This window comes from Notamacropus eugenii, chromosome 4 (genome assembly GCF_028372415.1).
Source record: "Notamacropus eugenii isolate mMacEug1 chromosome 4, mMacEug1.pri_v2, whole genome shotgun sequence".
Lineage (NCBI taxonomy): Eukaryota > Metazoa > Chordata > Mammalia > Diprotodontia > Macropodidae > Notamacropus > Notamacropus eugenii.
In genome coordinates this window covers 435,790,772-435,813,799 of record NC_092875.1, presented here as the reverse complement: position 1 = coordinate 435,813,799, position 23,028 = coordinate 435,790,772, and the positions used below count along the sequence as shown (strand labels likewise).

Here is a 23,028-nt window from a genome sequence, read left to right as displayed (position 1 = left end):
TTTTTTTTCTTTGGTTCATTAAAGGGGCCATCCTCTGGCTACTTCGTAAACAGGCCTATGCAATGAATGGGCGTTATCTCACCCTAGGTGAGTACCTAAATAGACCCTTGGCCTAAAGACCCCAAGGTCTCCCAGTGCTTCCTGGGTCATCTCCAGTCATCCTGATGAATATCAGGTCTCTGGATTCAGATGGCTCTGGAGGAGAAGTGAGGCTGGTGACCTGCACCCTTCCTCACTCAAAACAAAGTCAAGTGCAAGTCATGTCATCATTCCTCTGATGGCATGGTCTTCTTCAGCAATGAAGGACAAATACAACAACAACGTTCTGCCTCTTGCAAGTAACCTATCTGCATTTTGACATCAGTTTTCAGGATTCAATGCTATAACACATACAATGACGCCAAATGTGGGAATTTCAAACACAATCAGGTTGGTAATAGGTAGGCTTTCATTGACTCTTTAATCACATATATCCCATTCAACCTACACACAGTATTTAATCCTTTATTAAGATAAACAACACCTAGCTGAGTGGGATTGTCGTTTCTGTTATTGGAGTGGCTGAAGTTGCTAGATGACTTGAGTTTGGAAGTTCTGAACTATGACAGGGCCAATGGCAACTGGGTGCAACTGGGTGTGTGTGTGAACAACATTGATATGGCAAGCCCCTGGCAGTAGGGGGAGTGGGCACTGGGGATGAAGTAAGAAACAGAGCAGATCAAAACTTCCTTGCCAGTCAGCAGTGGGATTCATGAGTGGCTGCTGTACTTTCAGCCTGAACTAATTAGGAAGATTTAGTCTCAAGAAGAAAAAAAAAACAAAATGAAATAACACATCTAGAGTCTGATATCAACATTGAGTTTGGCAAGGTTCTTGGACACACAAAAGATAAAAAATAAATAAATGCATTAGAATACTAGAATATTACAGCTGGGCTGGGGAGAATCAGGACAGGGGGGAGTTATAAAGTCCAACCTTTCACTCTTCTGCAATATCTTTCTTTGAATGTATGAGGTATAGGGTTCCTGTTTTCTTACAATGTTGCCTAGTCCATTTATGAATATAACTCTAACTATAGTATGAGCATTCTTCCTTTCACTGAAAGGAAATCTGCCTCCATGTACCTTCTAACCATGGATCTTGTCTTTAGTGGTGACAAAGAATAAGTCTAATCCCTTTTCTACATGACAGTCATTCAAATATTTGAAGACAGTTATTATGTTCTCTGTAATCTTCACTTTTTCAGGCTAACTGTTGCAGAGTTCTTCAATATCTTGATACGACATAAAGAAATGCATTACTGTATTCCCATTCTTTTCCTATAGAAGAGCGACAAATACTCAGATTCTCTTAGTGAACCGTCTGACCATTTTCTTGCTGATTCATTTGTACTTTTGAAAGAAAATCTATCAATAGTTTTTCATTTAAGCTACAGATAGGAGGTTTTATAGTTATATTCAATTCTAGATCTTTAAGCCTCTCAACCATCACTTATATAATCAATGTCATGCAATTTCACATCTATTAGGTATTCAGTCTACCTAAATTCTTAAAATTCACATAAGCCTATTAAAATCCCAACTCACTGAAATGAATCATAGATTAGATGAAAGGGACTCCCAGTTCCTTTACTGGAGAAGCATTCTCTTTCAAACTTTTTTGGAATGCATCTGTTCATGCATTTCAAAGTTAATATTTCATCTTTCCCTTAAATATTTATCAATTGAAATATTAAATAACTTAGGTTTTCCTGATCACTTTAGTATCCACAAAGGGGAAAAATTTATTTACTATCTTCTTGACTTTTATCTTTGTTGTTGTTGTGGTGGTGGTGGTGGTGGTGGTGGTGGTGGTGGTGGTTGTTTGGTCATGCCTGACTCTTTGTGACCCCATTTGGGATCATTTCCTTCTCCGGCTCATTTTATAGATGAGGAACAGAGGCAAACATAGTTAATGACTTGCCCAGGGTCACCCAACTAGTAAGTATCGGAGGCCAGATTTGAACTCAGGAAGATGAAATCTTCCTGATTCCAGGCCTGGCACTCTATTTACTGCACCATCTAGTTGCCCTCTGACATCTTTAACATGATAATCCTTGCATACTCCATCAATTTGCCAAAATTCAAGAACCATTTCATTTCTATCTGATATTTTCCTTGTTATATGTGGCTCTTCCTTAAGTTTTCGTTTTCATTTAACTTCTGTTCTATGCCTTTTCCATTTACGATGACTTTACAATTGGAATCTCTCTGTAGTGAGAGATAAGCATGGGGGGAGTTGAAACAATCACAGGATCTAATCTATTTTTGGTTTTACTTTCCCCTTGAATTTTCTACTATCTATTCATTAACTCTATAATATTAATCATTTTCTATTTTAGTATAGTGGATTTTGCTCAGTGGAAGTTTTCAAGGAAGGGCTGGAAATCAGTTGGTGCAGAGTTTTCTATCTTATATTAGGGGAGAAGCTAATCATAACAGAGCAGGATTTTATTGTACTTACTCACTTTAAGGGGTAACTGAAATGATCTGTGTTACAACCAAATCTTTTCCAGAGGAAGGCATTAGTTACCTACCTCTGTATACTTCTGGGGTATACCACATCTTCAGGTAAATACTCCTGACTTTTTGGTAACTTGGCAGAATGCACGAAAGGGACCTAAATCACATGCACAAACCCTTGGAAGTGCAACCATCTGTTTCCATGTGTCCTTCTAAAAACTCTTTGATTATGCCAATGAAATTAAAGGATTTGAGAAAAATAATGTATTCTTTTTACATTTGATTGTGAATTATTTTTGAAGAAGATCCTCCCATTCTGTGTCCATGGAGCAATTTCCCTTATGAACCTGTAACCCCTTTCACAGTCGGACTGGGGACCTAATACTTGCCATTTGTCTTACAAAAAAATATTCTTTCAATAACTGGAGGGATCAGATGAGAAAGTGTGGGCATCTCAGCACACATCTATGACCCTTTCTGGAAGGACAACTCAAAGTGCATGCTCTATTGATGAAACAGGTAATCAATGTTGTCATTTTTTTTACAGACAAAGGCTAAGACCTTCCCTTCCCACCCTCAGTCTCCTGGATTTAACAGATCTGCAACAGAGTAAAAGCATTCCTAGTCAGCAAAAACAAACTCCTTAAATCAGTCCTTCCATCTCGGAGGCAACTAGCACCAAGGTACCTTAAAGATGTACGTTCCCTGAAAGTCCTAAGTTTTTATTACCTTCTCCCTCTCTAGATTCTTACAAATTTCAAGTTACAAATTAAACATGTGGAAATATTTAAATTTATTCATAATGGTCTATAATGAATATCTAGAGAAATCTCTGTAGAAGGCACCTTAAAATAAAGTTTTAGATCAATATTCCATATTTTAAAAATAGTGAACAGAACTGACTTCTGAGCATCACAAATTCCTATGACGTTTACTTTCTCTTACTTTCTCTCTGTCTCTCTGTCTCTGTCTCTGTCTCTGTCTCTGTCTCTGTCTCTCTCTCTCTCTCTCTCTCTCTCTCTTTTTCTCCCCCTCCCTCCCTCCCTTTTTGGGTTATACAGTGATTGGGGCATTAGCTGGTATAGAGGGCTGGTCTGGGAGTCAGGAAGACTACTCTCAAATCTCTCCTCAGGCTCTTGCTAGCTGTGTGACCCTGAGCAAGTCAGTTACCTTGTATGCCTCAGTTTCCTCATCTGTAAAATGGAGAAGGAAATGACAAATCATTCCATATATCTGACAAGAAAACCCCAAATGAGGTCACAAAGAAACAACTGAATAAAATACAGTGATCCCATTTAGGATTTTGAAGCTGATAGGTAAGACTATTTATGGATTACTGATATACCTATTTCAATTATCTGAGTGCATAAATTACTGGAAGTAATCTGATCATCTACAAAGGTTCCTTAACTCTTTCAGAACACTGGGGTTTGAAATAACCTAACCCACATTCTGTGACAAAGACACTCTAAATTCAGAGGATTTGAGTTCAAATACTACCTCTGATGCTTATATGAGCTTGAGCAAATCACTTAAAGCCTCTGGACCTCTTTTTGAGTTTCCTCTTTTTGCAACATAAGAAGATTTGAAACAAATGGCCTCTCAGGTCCTTTCAAGCTCTAGATCTATAATCCATTGACAGAACTTTACAATCATATCATTTCAGAGCTTGAGGAGATTTTTAGAGATCATCTAATCTAACCCCCTGGGAAACTGAGGCTCAAACAGGGTAAGTAACTAGTCTAGTGTTTGCTGTGAATTAGAGGTAATGCTGATATTCAAATTCAAGAAATAATATGGAGAGTATTATGTAAGTTTACTAGAAGCTTCAGAGCCTTTTAAAAGACTCCCACGTGTTCAGAAGGGATCAGACAGACTTTCTTCTTAAAGGAGACAACAGTTTCCATTCCAAACATTGCAACACAAACTCTTAGAGTGGAAGTCTCTTCATTTTCATTATGGTGGAGAAAAAAAAATCTTAAAATTCACCATATCAGAGCCAAGGCCAAGAAGTCTAACAAGAACTCTGAATTCCACTGCTGCTGCTTCTCCTACAACATAAACAGATTTAAAAGATATGCAGTTTCAATTAGGTAGTAGTTGGCAAGGCCATTTTTACATGGGAAATGAAGGAAAGCACTCCAGTAAATATCTTTGTCCTTATTCTAAGCTAAAAACAAACAACAAAAACAAAAGAGATGCTCACTGTTTTCACTCCTTTTGTTTCCAGCAAGCATTCTGAAAGTAATTATCCTACTTGTATGTAAGAGGCCTGCTTCATAGATGTGAAAATGTATTAAATTTCATTTGGCACTTATTCAATCCTTGTTAATGTTATCTCCTGAGATAACTGTCTCAAAACAGGTTTGTAGACCAAAGGTACTCTTATACTACCACAATCTTTCTAAAATTGCACCACCTTGATGACACTTTAGAAATCCAGAGCTTTCATATTTTTAAGTAGACTCTTTGGTCTCAAATCACTCTTGTTGATGAAGGCCTTTAAAAATAAAAGAAAAAAGAGAAGAACTGAACTCAGGAATAAGAGGCAGAAAAGAAAATCCTGGCATTTGAAATTAATTTTTCTTCTTTCCCCCCTTTTTTGTTTCACAACAAACATAGAACAAAAAGTTGATGGGTTTTCCCTGTAATTAGACACCCATTGACAAAGAAAACAGTTTTGGTGTCTGAATTGTAATCTCCCCATGAAATATCAATTATACATGACAGTTGCAGAGTGTTAGATTTCAGTTTCAATTATCTTGCCAGTATCTCTGTCATATCAAAGGAAAGCAAACTTATTTTCTCAAATCTGAAAAATACCATTTAGTTTAAAAGTGCATCTTTTAAAGAGAAGAGCGGTCACACAGACAGTGCCTTTACTGCTCACAGGCAGCCATGCCAAAGTTCACAGAGTGGAGGTAGCTTTTCTGATGATGAGATGTTAAACATTAAAATTATACACTATTCCTCTTACTGGGCCAAAAAAAAATCCCAACCCAAAACCAAAACAAGCTGTAGAATCAAATTATCAGAGAACTGAGAAGAGAATATTTAAAGGTATCCTTGCTCCGAAAAGGTTTTAAACAGTTTTGTAATCTAGGTTTTTATTTAATTCCTAAAAGCTGCAGCAGAGGCTGACTGCACAAATGCCCTTATTTGTCTCAGATGTAAATACATCCTGCTACAGTAGAAAGTAATGGCAGTCAACTCTTGCTCTCTAGACTGCAACATCATCTATGTGAAGAATTGAGCTACACATGCCAAATGACCAGACCATGTTGGAAAGCAGAATCTGAAGACAACCTTCACAGTGTAATATTAAAAACAAACAAACACTGGCTTTGCGATCAAAAGAATTGGACTTGAGTCCCAGCTTGGCCACTCAACTGTCATGTGGCTTTGGGCAACTCACTGAGGCCTCTCAAAGCCTGTTTCCATCTTGCAAGATGTAGATATTACTTGTGTGGTTGTCAAGAATGTACTTTGTAAACTAGACAACATGATGTAAATGAGTGTTTGTATAATACTGAGACAATTGCCTCGGGCTCTGAGAAGTGCCTTGATTTGACACTGCTAGAAGCAAAAGGCAACAGCAAAAATAGCAATCATTTATTAAACACCTAGTGTGTGCTGTGTGTGTGTGTGTGTGTGTGTGTGTGTTCATCCTTCGCTGCCAAAGAAGACCATGCCATCAGAGAAATGATGACATGACTTGCACTTGACTTTGTTTTGAGTGAGGGAGAGCTGTGCAGGTCACCAGCCTCACTTCTCCTCCAGAGCCATCTGAATCCAGTGACCAGATATTCTGGAGATGACCCAGGATGAGGCAGTTGGGGTTAAGTGACTTGCCCAAGGTCATACAGCTAGTGAGTGTCAAGTGTCTGAGGTGAGATTTGAACTCAGGTCCTCCTGACTCCTGCACTGATGCTCTATCCACTGCACCACCTAGCTGCCCCCTGTGTGCTGGGTATTGTCCTAGGTGATGAGGATAGAAACACAAAGAATGAGACAACACACACTCGACCCTGATGCCATTGCTGCTGCTCTCCCCTCCAAATAGGAACATCAGAGACCTTGCCTGGGAAGACTCAAGCTATTGGACTCTGCACTCCTTGGAACCCAGTGTCCTCACCTTCACCTCAGGCACGTTCTTTTCTATTCCCATAACACCACCATATTCCTTGACGACCATTCTCCTAGTCATAAGACCCTCAAGTATAGGGTCTATCTCACTTTTATATTTATATCTGTGGTGCTCAGCACATTAAGAGTTTCATCCTTTACTCATTCATTCTCAAGAAGCTTATAGTCTATGGAGAGAAACAACATGTATATAGATAGGCACATAGAGAATAAACATAAAAAGAATAAATACAAACATGGAAAACACTAGCAGCTGAGAGGGTTAGGGAAAGGCTTCAGAAGCTGGTGCTTGAACTGTGCTTGAAGGAAGAGAGGGATTCTGGAAGGCAGAAATGAAGAGGGAGCATAGTCTAAATTTTAGAGATGGCAGATAAAGTGATATGTTTGAAAACAAAGGAAAGGTAAATATGACCTTATAACACACATACCAAGGCTGGAAAGCTAAACTGGGGCTAGGTTCTGATCCTAGAGGCAATAAGGAACTACTGGGGAGTAGGACACAGTCAAATCTGCCTTTGAAAGATGTGTGGATGACACGTGTAGTCTAGAGTGGGGAATGATTTCTGATCAGGAGACCAATGGGGAAACGTTGCAATAATCAATGTAAAAGGCCCTTGATGAGGGCCTCAACCAAATGTGGTAGCCATATGAGCTGAGTTGGAATGGGAAAGACATTGGAAGAAGTGAGATTTGGCAACTGATTGGTTATGTGGAGTGAAAGACATTGAGGAGAAAAGGGTAAGGTCTGGGAGAATGGCAGTGGTCTTGACAGAAATAGGAAAATCTGGGGGTAGTTTGGAGGAAAAGATAAAGGCACACCGAATATGAGATGTCTTTGTAATATCTACTTTGAAATGTATAGTAGACGGTGATGTAGAACTGAACCTCAGGGGAGAAATTAAGTCTGGATATATAAATATATGGGTCATTTGCATAGAATGGCAATTAAATCAACAGGAGCTAATGAGGCCACCAAGAGAGGTGGGGGTATAGAGAGAGTGAGAAGACAAAGCCCAAGACAGAGACTTGAGGAACATTTGGTTAAAGAGGAAGAAAATGAGAAGAGAGAGTATCCAGGAGGAGATGGTAGTCAAGAACCCTGCATGTGGAAGATCGGTCTTACCTTTCTTAGAAAAGACTATCAGATTTGTCAACTAAGATATTGCCAGTAACTGGAGAGAGAGCAAGTTCAGCTGGGTAATGAGGTCATAAACCAGATTAAAAAATGTTTGAGGAATAAGTCAGAAGATGCAAGTATAGGGACAAGGCAGGAACTGTGTCACTGAAATTCTCTCTGCAGAGCATATAATTAGGTCCTTAATAAATGGCTGAGAAAAGATTAATAATAGGAGAAAACTTCATATTTACACAGTGCTCTAGGAATTTCTTTCCTCAAAATCACCATATCACAGGTGGGGAGTACAAATATATTATTTCCATCTTCAGATAAAAAAAGTGAAATTCAGAGAATTTGGCCCAGGGTCTCACAGCATTGGAGCTAAGAACTGATTGGATCTAGGTCTCAGCTGGCTCTAAATCAAGGGTGCTTTACACAATATAACCACAGTACTCCACATACCAAGGCCTGGAATATAATAGTGGGAAAATGCAATGGACTGGGAGTCAACTTCTATTGCCAACTCTGTAACTTAGCAGCTGTGTGACTTTGGGCAAATCACTTAAATCCTCTGGACCTCAGTTTCCTTAGCTGTAAAATGAGCTGGTGAACCAGATCTGAAATTCTTTCATCTCTAACATTATTCTCTAGGCTTGAGATAGTACTTATGAAGTCAAATTTCTAATTTTATTAAATACATAAATCGCTTCTTTCCTTTACAACACTAAAATCTAGATGAAAACTGGAAAATAGCCCCCTTTAATTCTGATATCCCCCAAGTATCCCGACATCTGACACTGACATATAAATGAGGTGTATACTTTTTATCTGAGTACTTGGTACCATATAATGGTCTACATGTAGCAAGCTAGCAGTAAGGTACTGCATGTTAACATGTGTTCAGTATTGTCAAAATACATAGCTCTGACGGAAAACAGATTTGTATAAAGCCCTTATAAACCTCAACTGCTATGTTACAAAAGGAACAACACAGGGCATTTTGACACAAATGGTATCTCACTGTATGTGTGTATTATTGGTCCAAATGATTCACTCTAATTTAACTGCAGTGAAGTCTTTCATCTCCATGCTATACAATAATAGGTTCCATATGACCAGTGGCTCAGCTATAAATAAGATCAAAAGCAAAAGAAAGGATTTAATAAAAAAAAGACATTAAGAGTAGCATTAAATCAGAAAAAAATAGCAAAGTTCAACAGTTTTTAGAGAAGAAAGCACCACAGAGTATTAAGCAGCCTTCCAAATACCTCATGAAAAGGCATTTTGCAAGCAGTGGTCATATGCAAAATCTATTTAAGTAGGCTTGAAAGTGGTAAAGATGAGGTTCAGAGAAAGAAAGGAAGAGAAAAAAAGAGAATGCCACGTCTAAAGTCAAGCTGAAGCATTGATACTGGCTCCACCGAGCAGCCTGCTTCATGTTATGTCCTACACAGCTGAACGCCGCAATGGCAAAATTCCACCCATTTCTCTGAACTTTTTCTATTTCATTTAATAGAGACAGACTTAGTAATCCAGAGTTTCTGAGGGAATCATAACATTGCTCAACTCTAGCACATGAGCTCTGCAAAAGGAAGTTTTATTTGGCAGTGCATATCAACTTGATATGAAGAGCCAACTTCCCAAACAAATTATTCGTGTTCTGCAAAATTACAATGTTAAGCTGTATTCCCGACTGGATAAACAGCTGCTAATAACCACCAGCTCTGAGAGGAGGAGAGGTGTTTCCTTTCATCTTGAGGCTGGTAGATACCTGATGTGCAGAAGACTTTAGTGATTCCACATGTGTCTTCCTTTGCTTTTAAAAAGTAATTCTGGTGCTGATCATGTCAATTCACTTTTATCCCTTTCTCTTGGGTTCCATCATCATTTCTAAAGATGGAATCACTGTCTCAAGGCTACTAAAAACAGCGTTCTTTCAATTCTGGTGTGCACCAAAAGGAAACTGAAATGATCATAATCTGCCATAGGACAACAGGTCATGTTAATATAATGCTTCACTGTTTTGAAGCCATTAGGGGACTAGTTTTATTTATGTTAATTCATCTGAGCTTCCTAACAACCCATGAGGTAGGTAGCATAAAGAAAAACAACATTCCCATTTTACAAATGCTGAGACTTGAGGCTCAGGAAAGTTAGAAAACGTGGAAGATCACACAACTAGTAAACAAGAGAGTTGAAGTCCAAACCTACATCACCTTATTCTAAGTCCAGATATTGCACTGTAGGAGAAAATGGTGATGATCCTTGGTTTTTGACATCTTTCTTGTTAGTGTAAGGTCCATTTTGTAACGTTCCAGACTGTGCCAATTTATAAGATATGTAATATGTAATTATTTGATAATATTAACTTTCTTCATTTTCTCAGCCAAATGAAGTTCAGTAAATAATTCAATGAAATTCAAGATTCTGCCCCACCCCCATAAGAAGTATCCTGTACAAGATTACAGAGTCCCGTCAGCCTCAGCTCTTTTCTCACTTGTTCCCAAGCACCTGCTTTAATAGTGACCTCAGTTCTACACCTCAAGATTCAGACACTTCACAAAACAGCTTTTTAAACAAAAGCCAGCTGTTTCCCATCTAGACTACAGGAGGGAAATCTGGGCAGTGTACAGAAACATTACCCAGAGACGACTATTCTCCAATAACTTTCACACACTTTCAGCTTCACAATAGATCCGTCCATGTGTAGAAGGAAGGGAGAATGCAAATGCTAAATTAAAACTTGGAAACCCAACACCATGGTTTTAACAATATGCCCAATTAACTGCTTTAAAATGAATGTGGCCATTGTATCGGGACAATACTTTCCAAAGGGTGTCATTCTGAATAATATTTGACAGATCTTTTGGTTAAACTCAACTTTATAGTTCTGAGATGATTTATGGATATGGTGGAAGCTATAACTATGAGCAACTGCGAATGTCAACCAATTAGGTAAAACTCTAAAAGTTATATAAAATGCAATGCTGAAGCTAAGTTTTCCTTCCTATAAAGCCACATTGCCTAAACCAGTCCCTTATGATGGTCCTATTTTACACTCCTGTTTTCTAAGTAATTAAGATACTTTTGATTTAGAAATTTACAGCCACAATAAAAGCTAAAATAACACAACAGCCACAGATTTTGACAAATATAAAACAGCAAAAGCCAAATCTTGCCTTTTAAATAGTGCCAAGTTGCTTCACTATTTTCTGTTTTGGTATGAATGACATAACTGAATTACTTCATGAGCTGCTACTTTAATTCCTAAGGGTGGAAAATTCCATGAGTTAATTCAATTTAGATGTAAAAAAATATACACGAGAATTCTCTTTTCCTGTGGGCTCTCCTACGAGGCATGCTGGCCAACCGATGGTGTTGATGTGCTATGAAAGAAGAGTCTTTAAAACTATACACAGTGCTGAATAATGTGCTTCAATCGGTATAATCAGATCATCTCTTCACTACCATTTAAAGCAGGATCTTTATTTCCTGTGCAAAAAAAATTAAAGACCCCAACAAATTATCATGCTTTCTTTCTGTCTAGAAGTCATCTCCTCCATTTACCCCAATTCCTCCTATCTCCGACTTTACAAAATACCATCCATTCTTCAAGGCCCAGTTAAAATATAACTTTCTCCATAAAGCCTTTGTGATTCTTGGCACTAGGGGTAAATTTCCCTCCAAAACATTTTATGGCATATTGTGCCTTTTGCTTTACATGACTGGTTATTTGTATAAATCTTATCATTCCCGCTAAACTATAATCCTTTAATATATAGAATATCTTGTTCACATTTGAGTGTCTCATAGCTAGTTGATAAATGTTCATTGAAGGAACATTTGTGCTGTCTTTGTCATATGCATATAGTCAGAAAAATCTATTTTCTTGGGAAAACAAAGAGTGGGAGAGTCACTACGTAGTGATAAGAAGAAGAAGAAAGTACAGAACAGAGAGCCAAGAGACCTGAGGCTGAGTTTTGGCTTTACCATTTAAGTTGCTGTGTAGTTTTTGGAAAATCGCTATACTTCTCTGGCCCTCATTCTAATACAGAGGTGATATGATAAAGGGATTGGACAAGATAATCTTTAGAATTCTTTCCAGCTCTGATATTAAGATGCTATGACTTTCAATTCCTTGGATTAATTTTTCTAAACTATGTAATTCAATTTAAGGTCCTTTATAGTCTGGTTTTCCTTCCTTTTATAGCCATCTCTCTCACACAACTCTCCACCAGAAAGTCTGTGCTTCAGATATATCCGACTGTTGCACAAGCAGAAATGCTTTTCTGCTTTACTCGCTCTTTTTCCCATCGTTGCTACTGTTCAGTCATGTCCAATTCTTGTGACTCCATTTTGGGTTTTCTTGGCAAAGATTCTGGAGTGGTTTGCCATTTCCTTCTCCAGTTCATTTTACAGATGAGGAAACCGAGGCAAACAGGGTGACGTGACTTGCCTAGGATCACACAGCTAGCAGGTATCTGAGGTCAGATTTGAACTCAGGAAGAGGAGTCTTCTGATTCCAGGAATGGCACTCTGCACTATAGCGCCACTTAGCTGTTTTTTACCTTCCTACATGGAGCATGAATATCTTCCCCTCCCATTTGTGTCATCTGAGCACTACCCTGATTCCTCTGGCTAAAAAAAGAATCCCTCCTCCCCCTCAGGCTTTGTACCCATCACTTTGTGTTTATCTTATGCTCTTGCTGTGTTCTTTCTGGTTGTATAATTGTGTAGGTGGTGTATCCTCCTCACTGTCTGTAAGCCTCATGAGGACAGGTGCTATGCCTCATTTATCTTTGTACATTTGTTTAAGTGAAATGATCTATGGGCATGGTCTATCACAGCTCCAAAACATTTTGCTAACTTGTATTATGCCACACCCCCACGAGTCATTCCACATGTACCAATAAATGTCACACAGATCCCAAAACTCACACCCTGGTCATCTAACTGTAAATCTACTATGCAACAACTGAAGTTTTGGACAACATTCTGTACTGGATTTCAAAGCACAGAAAAGTAAAATATAGCGCATCCTCATGCTTTTAGTAAAAACAAAAAACAAAAAACAAACTCAAAATATCATGTCAAGCAATGTTTAAACCTGGAGAGGAAGATGTTATTTACAACTGTTATCTCCAGAATACTGAACAAGTGTTTTGAAAAAAACAAGTGTTATATCACTTGATAGTGGCATTCGTTTATTTAGTCCAAACATCCTTTTAGTACGCATGTTTTGTTGGAGTGTCCCCTGGGCATAAATGGGTTCTTTCTGGGCCTTCCACTAAAGTTAAAATCCATTTATTGGGAATGTTGAGGAGGAAGAAATGGATAGACTTGCCTGGGCTTCTTACCCTAAGAATGGCATGATAGAGAAACCTCACTCAGTTCGCTGGCCTAGGGATCTCTTGTTGGTGACCTGTACTCTGAGTGCCCCAGCAAAGGTGCTTTGTTCTACAGGGAATTCCTTGGGCCTGCTTTAGTGTTCCTTTAGGGCCTTCTCACAAACCTCTGATACACCTTAGGGTCCCTGTGATGCTATGCAACTTCAGAGGGCCTAGATGACATTTGCATTCATGACTTGGTGACCAACAGCTCTATTTCAAGGAGAAGAAAGGGTGGGGCCAATGAAAGAAAATGATAAACCACAACTCTTTCATGAAGAGCCAACAGGAAGAGAATGATACCACTTAGTGTAGCACTGTTAACCAGTAAGGCTACTTATGGTTCAGTATGCTAGCAGTAGTAATCACTTACGTTTCTTCTGGGCAAAGGACAAGTACCAGGAAGCTAGGCCCTCCTTGTTTTCCATAAACAATAAACTTGCAAATTCCTTAGCATGAAAACCACTTCAAAGAGAAAATTCTTAAGTTCCATTCACTGCTCTTTTTTGTGAATTGTAAAGTATAGTGGCCCAGAAGAAAAGAGGAGAAATTGGAATTCCTGTACTCTACTGCTGCCTTTGGCACAGACTCACTCAGTGACCTTCTGACTTGCCTTTCAATAACTGTAATAATAACAATGATTATTTCAATGACTGAAGCTGCTATAAAGCTTGGCGAATGCATATGTAAACTACTCCAAGTTCCCTTAGCAGAAAGAGTTATACAGTTGCATAATATTCGTTACTAAGAAAAATGTGTTTAAGTGCAATAAAAAAAAAAATACCTCAAGCTTGGTGCTTTTTTTTTAAGACTCCCCCCACCCCAATTTCAAAATTTGCTAGCTCCACGACACCTCTGATAACTCAATTTGCCTCTCTTGGCCTTCTTTTCCCCATCTATTAGCTGAAGGGCACTGACTAGATGATTTCCCTGGTTGCTTCCAATCCTACCAAAAAGCTGACAAAAATCTGGAGTTATGTCTTCCCACGGGAGGTAGCATAATGTAATGGAAAGAACACCAGATTTGTATTCAAAGGAACTGGGTTTGAACATTGGCTTGGCTATTGATTCCTTGGGTGATTTTGGTAGACTCACTCAAGCTCTTTAGAACTCACTTTTCTTATTAATAAAATGATGAAGTTGCACTAGATGATCTCTAAACTTTGATTTACTACCAAATAAATATTAAATCATTTAACTCACGTGCATATCAATACCGTACCACAGTTTTCATGCAGTCAAGAATTATTAATATGCTGCATTCTAATTTGTTTTAGGGAGAAACCAGAGTTTTCTTCTGTCTAATTTTATAATATGAACATAAAAGTGTGCTCTTCCCCAGTTGAACTGAACTTTCTACTTATTCCAAGTTATGGCTAATATGGAATTGAAGAGGTAAATCTGGGTAAAGGATTGCAATTGTGTTATTTACTTAATTGGTCTGCAACTAATTAAGCAACAAATATCTTTAAGTGATATAAATAAGGGAATGACAGCGATTATCTGAAGGTGTGTTTTTTAGGAAAAAAAACCCTTTTTTTCAATTATCTACTACCACTATTGACAAATAATAAGAATTATTATATAAATATACAAAAAATCAAACTGAAGGTCTACAGAGCTGTTGTGCTGACCTCATTGTTGTATGCCTGTGAAACCTGGGCAGTGTACTGGGCAGTGCCATGCCAGGGAAGAGAATTGTTTCCATTTGAATTGACTTAGGAGGCTTCTGAAGATCACCAGGCAGGGCAAGATAGCAGATACTGAGGTTCTTTCTTCAACTAAACTGCCAAGCATTCAAATTCTATTGCAGAGAGTGCAACCCTGATGGGCTGGCCACATTGTTCAAATGCCAAATAACACTTGCCAAAAAGACCATTTTATGGAGAACTCACACAAGGCAAGTGTTCACATGGTGGTCAGAAGAAGAAATAAAAAGACCCATGTCAAGATTTCTCTTAGGAACTTTGGAACTGATTGTGTGACGTGAGAGATGCTGACGCAGGACCACTCAGCATGGCATGTCCACATCAAAAAGGTGCTCTGTTCAATGAGCAAATCAGAACTGAAGTAACTCAAAAGGAATGTGAGAAGCACAGATTTGGACAATGTGCTCCAAATGTTCACATGGACTATTTGTGTCTGACCTGTGGTAGAGCATTCCAAGCTCATACAGGTCTGATCAGTCACCGTCTAACACACTGTAACTTGACTCTAGCATAGTGATGTCATTTTGGTTCTCTTTGAGACTGAAAGACAACTACAACCACACAAGGCAAACTTATTAGGCATAGATTCTGTATTTTAATAGCTTAAAGAAGATATCCTGTAAATTCAATCGATATTTCAAAGTTTTATTTGCACCAATACCAAATTAGTCTTTTTGAATTGCATTGTATTTACCAAATTGCTATGTATTATATAAATGTATTAAGTACTTAAAATAATAAGTAGCTTAATGATTTTGTCATAATATTACTTGTGAGAAAGCTGAGACACCAAGATGACAGATCACCACTTGGTAAAAATTTCTAACTGTATTCTTTCCAAAGTCAGTTAAGAAATATTTTTCACCAATCTATTAATGCAGCACTATATTTAAGACAGATTTGTGGTTAGACTGCTAGAAAACTGTATTATATGGTTACATAAAGTAAAAATAATTTAAACTTTTCTGTACTGAAAGTACCCCAATGTTTAGTGCACCTAATCTGGCATAAAGAAAGCCATTTCTTTAAGAAACCATAATGTTTCAGGACCTTCAAAGAGTCCACACAAAACAAAATAGAATTCTCAATGACAGTCTCAATGGGACCAGTATTAAGGAGAATTTTCTCTATCCCTCTATGGTACTATTTTTAGATAGTATTGTAGATGACCACACTGATAAGTGAAATCAACAGTTGTAAGTGTCAGCATTCATTTAGGGATTGCAATTTATGGAGCCCTTTAAATACGTTAATTCAATCAGTCTTCTTAACAACTCTACAAGATAGGCAATATGATTATTATTTACTTCTTTACAGATGAGGAAAATGAACCCCAGGGAAGGGAAGGGACTCTCCTAAGGTCAGTTCCTTAACACAAAAGCCCAAAGTCAGGGCGTTTCATTTTAAATCCAATGTTCTTTTTACTATGCTATCCCTGAAATTCTGGAAGACAGTATTTACTGTAATCATGTTGGACTATGGAGACCTTTCTAGGGCATCACAAAACACCCTAAAATTAAGGAAGACTCAATTAACATAGAGTTGTTGTGTCTTTATTATCTCTGTCTCATCATAATCTGACAGCCCATGAATATAAAAGTTGTGGGAGCTGAGGCAGAAGAGCTTGCCATAGGCTGGAGAAATAGGACATGAATTAAAAAAGGAATTATAATAATAATTCCCATTAATGGAGCTCTTTAGAATTTATGAAATGCCTTTCTTATAAAAGTGCTTTCCTCTTCTCAGTGGTATTTAGAAAAAAATTAGCATTTTCATTTTACCGACTAGGAAACTGAGGTTCAAAGAAAGAAATGAATTTAGTCACATAGCAAAGTTGAGTTTCCTGGGTTCTAAGTTCAGAGTTCTTTCCCCTATTGTCATGCAGCCTCTTAAAATGAGACACATATTTGTGTGTATAAATATACACGTCTTTTAAATGCTAAGTTATATGATGCAGATTACATTAGGTAAGAGGAACTCAAAGAAGGGAGATATTACTGGAGGTTGGAGTAGGGAAGCTCCATGAAGGAGATGGGTCACAAAAGAACAGTATGAATTAGGAGAAAAGAAAGAGATGGACAATGCAAGCAGTGGGCACAGTGGTAGCAATGGTATAGATACAGGAATACACACAGACACACAGACACACACACACACACACACACATCTGGATGGAGAGAAAGTCTGTACAGAAACAATGGAAGATAATGTGAGGAAGTAGGTTGTGGATGTTTTTGTATAAAAGACAAGAACAGAAACTTTATCTTCTAGATTAAGGAGAGCTACTGAAGAGTTTTAAACAGGGGGAATGACAAAGATGAAAGCATATATCTAGAAAACATACAAGGATACAACCTGTAGTGTTGTAAACTATTCTCCTACTTTGGGAAACTTTCATTATTGAAAATTTACTTGAATCACTGAAGGCCCACTTCAGTTCCAAGGAAAACAAATTATGAATTAAAAGCTAAGTACAATATGTTAACAATTAAATGAGATAACATTATGGCAGAGTCAAAGACCTGGCCCTCCCCAATACAGCTTTATGTCTGGAGAAGGAATTTCTTGTATCATCCTCCAAATTATCTTGCTATTTCGTTTTGTTTTGTTTTGGATTTTTTTTTTTTTGCATGAGAAGAGAAAGCATACAAGAAAGTCAAAAAGATTCAGTGCTTTCTACTCTTGAATAAGAAAAAAATATTGAGGATAGAGTGGAAGAAGATCTGCTGGAAGCAACACAAGGCCAGGAATGGGTCTCATGTTACTTGCCTCTTCTACTATGAAACCAACAAATGAAGGTGTTCGTTCAGTTGGGAAAGAGACTCCCACCAGCACATTCTGTACAAGTTTCCGGTCCATACCTCCCACTGCTGCTTTATTTACTGCAGCTGGCTAAAGTTTTATAGCCTGTTTCATGTATTAAAATTCAAATGTGGAAAACATTACCAGTATCCTCCTTGAATTTTTGGGGGGGGAATATTTTTTTCTTTAACTTCCTTTTCAGTGTGGAATGTATGAAATGGTCAAAGGCTAGCTTCAGACTGACTACATTCAAAAGCTATTTCCTTTGTTCTTATGTTTTTGCTTGAAAATTCATACCAGTTTTTACAAAGGAAAACACTGAATCTATTACTTTTACAGAAGTTACAGATTCATATAACGACTAACACTATTTCTGAGGACAAGTTGACTGGTTTTCAGGAAGGAAAAGAAAACAACACTGCAGAATACAACTCTGTGAAAAAAAAAAAAAAAGAGCAGACTATTGTCACTGGCCTGTATCTCTGGAGGGATGCTGCCCAATTTACCTGGATATGCAGTTATCCTCTCATTGGATTACAAATGTCTTCAGAGAAGTGAACAGTAACTTGTCTTCAAAACCAAAATGATAAGTACTCCCACCTCTGCCAAGATGCTTCATAATTAAATTAACTATAATACTGGCAAATATGGGCATTTTCTCTTTCTTATTGGTGCTAATACCTCCCATCCTCTCTTTCTATACTCCCAAGTGTTCTAGTTATTCCCCCTTCTTACCTCTCAAGGATACACAAATGAGAAGGCAATCCAGAGATCAAATATTTCCAATAAGCACAATGTAATTTATTATTTTAAAGATCAACTTCACCTACATCTGGTATTTAAGGAGAAACTTTACATATTTATGGAATAAACTGTCTCTGAAGTGATGCCCTTGGTGCATGTTCAGTCAGTTTAACATATGCACAGCGAATAAAGCCACAAAAATTAAATTCTTTTTCTCTTGATGGAGAGCAGATATGCAGGAATGGTTGTAAGTCACAGATCTGGCTTTTAATAAAGCCAGATTTCTTCATTAAAAGCAGTATTGTTTAAACATTGAAGGGGAAAAAGGAGCTTTGTACAAACGAAAAATCTTGCATCCCAAGAGTACTTAACACATTACCTGAGGCCAAACTAAATTACAATCTAGAATTTCCTTTTGTGAATTCTCAGCAACTGCCATGGACAAATAAGCAATTACTCCAAGATAATTTTATTGGGGAGATGTCAGAGGAAGGAAAAAAAGAGAGATCTAGCTCTGATATTCAAAAGCATAGTTCTATAGTTCAATTGAAGTGAATTGAGCCAATTGTCACTATTTAGAAATTAGCAATTTTGTTTCCTATAAATGGCTTTGACTGTATTGTGACTCTCGATAACACTTCATCCAAGGCAAAAAATATTTTTATTAAGAAACTTGAAGAAAGAAAAAGCAATAGACAAAAAAGTATAACTTAAGAATTTGTATTTATTCTGTATGTCCTTTTTCCTCCTCTCATTTTTTTCTCCTTAGCTAAGCCAAATTCACCGATGATAAAAGTCACATAACTTTTTCGGGCATAGTTAGCAACTGCAAAAAAGAAGCCAAACACATTTTCTGCGATTTATTGCATCCCCATCAATTGGAGATGACATTCTTTTCCTTCATATCACATAATTAGGAAAAATAAAAACTTCATCCATAAGGCTAATAAATACATCATAAAATAGAGAAATCTTCAGGTATAACTGCAGATGGAACTATAGATTCACACAATTACCTCAATGAAGAAATTCACTTGAGTTTCTCATAAAGTGAAATAAACAAAAACCAACTCTATATGAAAGAACAACAAATGAGCCTCATCTTAGAAAGGACCTCAATCTGTAGTGATAAGGGCAAAATATTAAAAAGAAAAAAATGGTATATGCTCCCCAAACTCCTAATCCCACAAAACAGTTTCAAAGTTTTTATGGTGGGTAAATATGAAAACTTACCATGAGTGAATGTCTGTTGGCTGAAAGAAGACCTGTCCCATATCCTGATCCAAGACCGCCCATGGCACCATTATGAGAAGGTCCTATCAATCCATGCATATCACTATGACCACTAGACATAGCTGTTGAAGGCCCAACCGCATGGTTCCGGAGAACATGAATTGCGTCATCCAGTCTTTCCAAGCGATCTTCAATTCGGCTTTGCTGTTAGTTTATGAGAAATAACAGAAAGATCAATTTATGATGGAACAGAAATTCAATCTGTAAACTATATTTTTGCTGATGGAGATTACTATGTAAGTTGGGAAAGAGGGAATATAACTGAAAATAGTACCCTGCTACATTCTTTCTCCATCAAAACTAGTATTCTTTAGGATAAGAATTAACATAAAACCCCTTCATCCTAGAAAACTGATGAGAAATGCTACCAATGCTACAGTTTCATTTTCATGAGTAAAAATAGATTCAATAATTCTTCAGGGACATAAACTGTACTTATGCTATGCCACACTGCATTATCTTTAAAGAGACTTTAGAGTTACTTTGAAAAATGAAAACATGCATTTTAATTTTAGGAGTTCTCTGGCAGGGAACACTTACAGACTCCAATAAATCTATGATAGAAAAGATCACTGCTTCATGTATGTGCATAGGTTTTATCTATCCAAATTAAATGATCCTTGAAAGCAAGAGTAGATATCCTCTCTCCATTTACACTGTATCACATACAGTTCTTATGAAGTAGGTGATTAGTAAGTGTATCCTGAGCTGAATGAATGACTCAATCTGTCAGCCAATTTCTTTTGGCAATCTATTACTGAGTTCTGTCTACTTATGTCTGACTTTGTTCAACTATCCTGAGTTCCGCCTTTATTCTGATGCCAAATGTCTTAGAGATTTAGTTTCTTTAAGGGCCCCAAATTTCAGTTTTGTATGGAAAATTTGCTTAGCATATGCACATTTTTACTCCTATGAAAATGCTGAAAACATAGAATAGAATAAAAGCTAAACATAATGCAAAAGTGCCCACTGCTTAGCAGCTTCACAAACGTAGGCTTGCTGATGAAGAGGGCTCCAACTCATTTGTGTGCCATGATCATGATTGCAAATATAATCTGAAAACAGATTTTCATGTAGGTTTGGGAAAGTATCATTTTTTAAAGTAAAGGGATGTCTTGAGACTACCTGAATGCATCCTGTACCATGTGGGGAAAAAAATGATCTCTCTGGACTGTTAGACAAAGAACTTTTACTGAAGTCCAATTAGGAAGATTGATGACTACTTTTGAAATGATCTAGGATTACTTATTCAACAAAAGAATAGTGGTAGTTATAAACCATAATGCATATAAATTAGAGACCTCATTATCAGTCCACAAGCCTGCTATAGGCCAATCATTATGCTACGTACTGGAGTATAAAGACCAAAATGAAATATTTCCTGTCCTCATGGGGCTTCACGCCATTGGTGAGAAAACATGTTCACAAAGAAACAAATACAAGATATATACAAAATATGTGCAACATGTTGCTTTAGTTTTTGGTGTCTAAGAGAAGGCATTAGCAGCTGGGGCAATAAAAAAAGGCTTCATGGAAAAAGGTAGCACTTGTGTTGAGTTTTGAAGGAAACCAGCAGTTCTAAGAGGTGGAGGTGAGGAGGGAATACCTTCTGGGCTTGGGATTCAGCCAGTGCAAAGCCACACAGAGAGGAGATGGGGTTTTGTGTGTGAGGAACTATAAGAAAATCAGTTTGGATGTACTTTAGAGTGTGTCAAAGGTAGAGAGAATAGACCCATCATTCATACAGGGAACTCCTAGTTGAGAAAACTCCTTCAACCACACAGCGTGGCATCTTTTTTATAGCTTATGTGAATTTGCTAAAGTGATGTGCTTGGAGTCACGTAAAATGGTCTTTCTAGATTCAAGGCCATCTTTTTTAACTGCTACCACACCATGTCAATTACCATGTGAGCAGGAATAACACATGACACTGGCAAGGGAGGTTGGGGCCAGGATCTGAAGAACTTTAAATGCCAAATGGAACAGTTTATATTTGATTCTATAGCTAAAAGGGAGCCACAGGAGTTTATTGAGAAGGGTAGTCCCATTGTTATATATTATGCTTTAGGAAAACCACTTTAGCAGCTGTACAGGAATATTTTCTAAAGGATGTATACAGTATGTGCTGAAACACTTTAAGGCGCTTGCTTTTCCAGAAGCAATGAGAAATTCAAATAGAAATGCATGTCCTTAGGGTTTTGGGGTACACCAAACATACCATTAAGTTATACCTATGGATGATAAATTGAAGAGGGGAACCCTAGAGGCAAGGATATTGATTTATAGGATATTACAAGAATTCAGGTAGAAAGGTGATGAGAACTTGAACCAGAGTGGTGGCTGTGCAAGTGGAAAGCAGATGGACGCAAGAAGAGATGTGAAGGTGGACTGACCACATTCAACAACTGATTCAAAATATGGGGTAGAGAAAGGTGAGGAATTGAGAAAGACACAAACGTTGTAAACTTGAGTGACCCAAAGGATGGTGATGTCCTCACCAGAAATAGGGAAGTTATCAAATAAGATGATGCATGTAAAGTGCTTTGCAAACCTTCTAGCACTAGGCATGTAAATGTTGTCACTGTTGTTCGGTCATGTCCGATTATTCCTGACCCCACTAGGGATTTTCTTGGCAAAGATACTGGTGTGGTTTTCTAGCTGATTTTATGAAGAAACAGACAGACAGGGTTAAATGACTTGCCTAGGGTCATACAACTAAGTGTCTGAGGCCAGAGTTAAACTCTGCTCTTTCTGACTCTAGGTTCAGTGCTCTGTGCACTGCCTAGTTGCTAAATATTGGATACAGAAAATGAGGGGCCAGAGAGGTTTGGGGAAAAGACAACAAATTCTGTTTTGGAAACATTGACTTTTACATGCCTATAGGAACATGGAGCTGGAGCTTAGGAGAGAGACTAGGATTGGAAAGAGAGATTTGGGAATCATCTGCTTAGAGATGACAGTTAAGCCCTGGAAGCTGATGAAGTCAACTGAGTGAAAAATGTGAACTGAGAGGAGGAGAAGTATAAGAACAGAAATTTTGAGCACATCCCACAGTTAGGGAATGTAGCATGGGTGATGATCCAGCAAAGATGACTGGGAAGCAACGGTCAGAAGGGTAGGAGAAAAACCAAGCAACGGTAGCATCCCAAAAACCCAGAGAAGAGAGATGGTGGTTAACAAAGACTAGCACTGTGGAGCAACCTTCCGTACCTGTAGCTAAGAGCTACAAATTGGATAGACTGTTCTAGCTGTCTTCAAAAATTTTCCTTAAAACTTAAATCTTCAAAAAGTTTTCTCACCTAGCTATAAATCCTTTTTTAGATTTGTGA

The 23,028-nt window shown here is 37.7% G+C and overlaps 1 protein-coding gene across 18 annotated transcripts in view; it reads right to left on the bottom strand.

The window, feature by feature from the left end:
• TCF4 (transcription factor 4) overlaps positions 1-23,028 on the bottom strand; it is a 433,335-nt gene that overhangs the window by 15,319 nt on the left and 394,988 nt on the right. For all 18 annotated transcript variants that reach the window (XM_072605977.1, XM_072605989.1, XM_072605981.1 and 15 more), the window contains one exon: positions 19,640-19,843. In XM_072605977.1, coding sequence (XP_072462078.1) covers positions 19,640-19,843 — 204 coding nt within the window. The remainder of the gene's footprint in view (positions 1-19,639; positions 19,844-23,028) is intronic.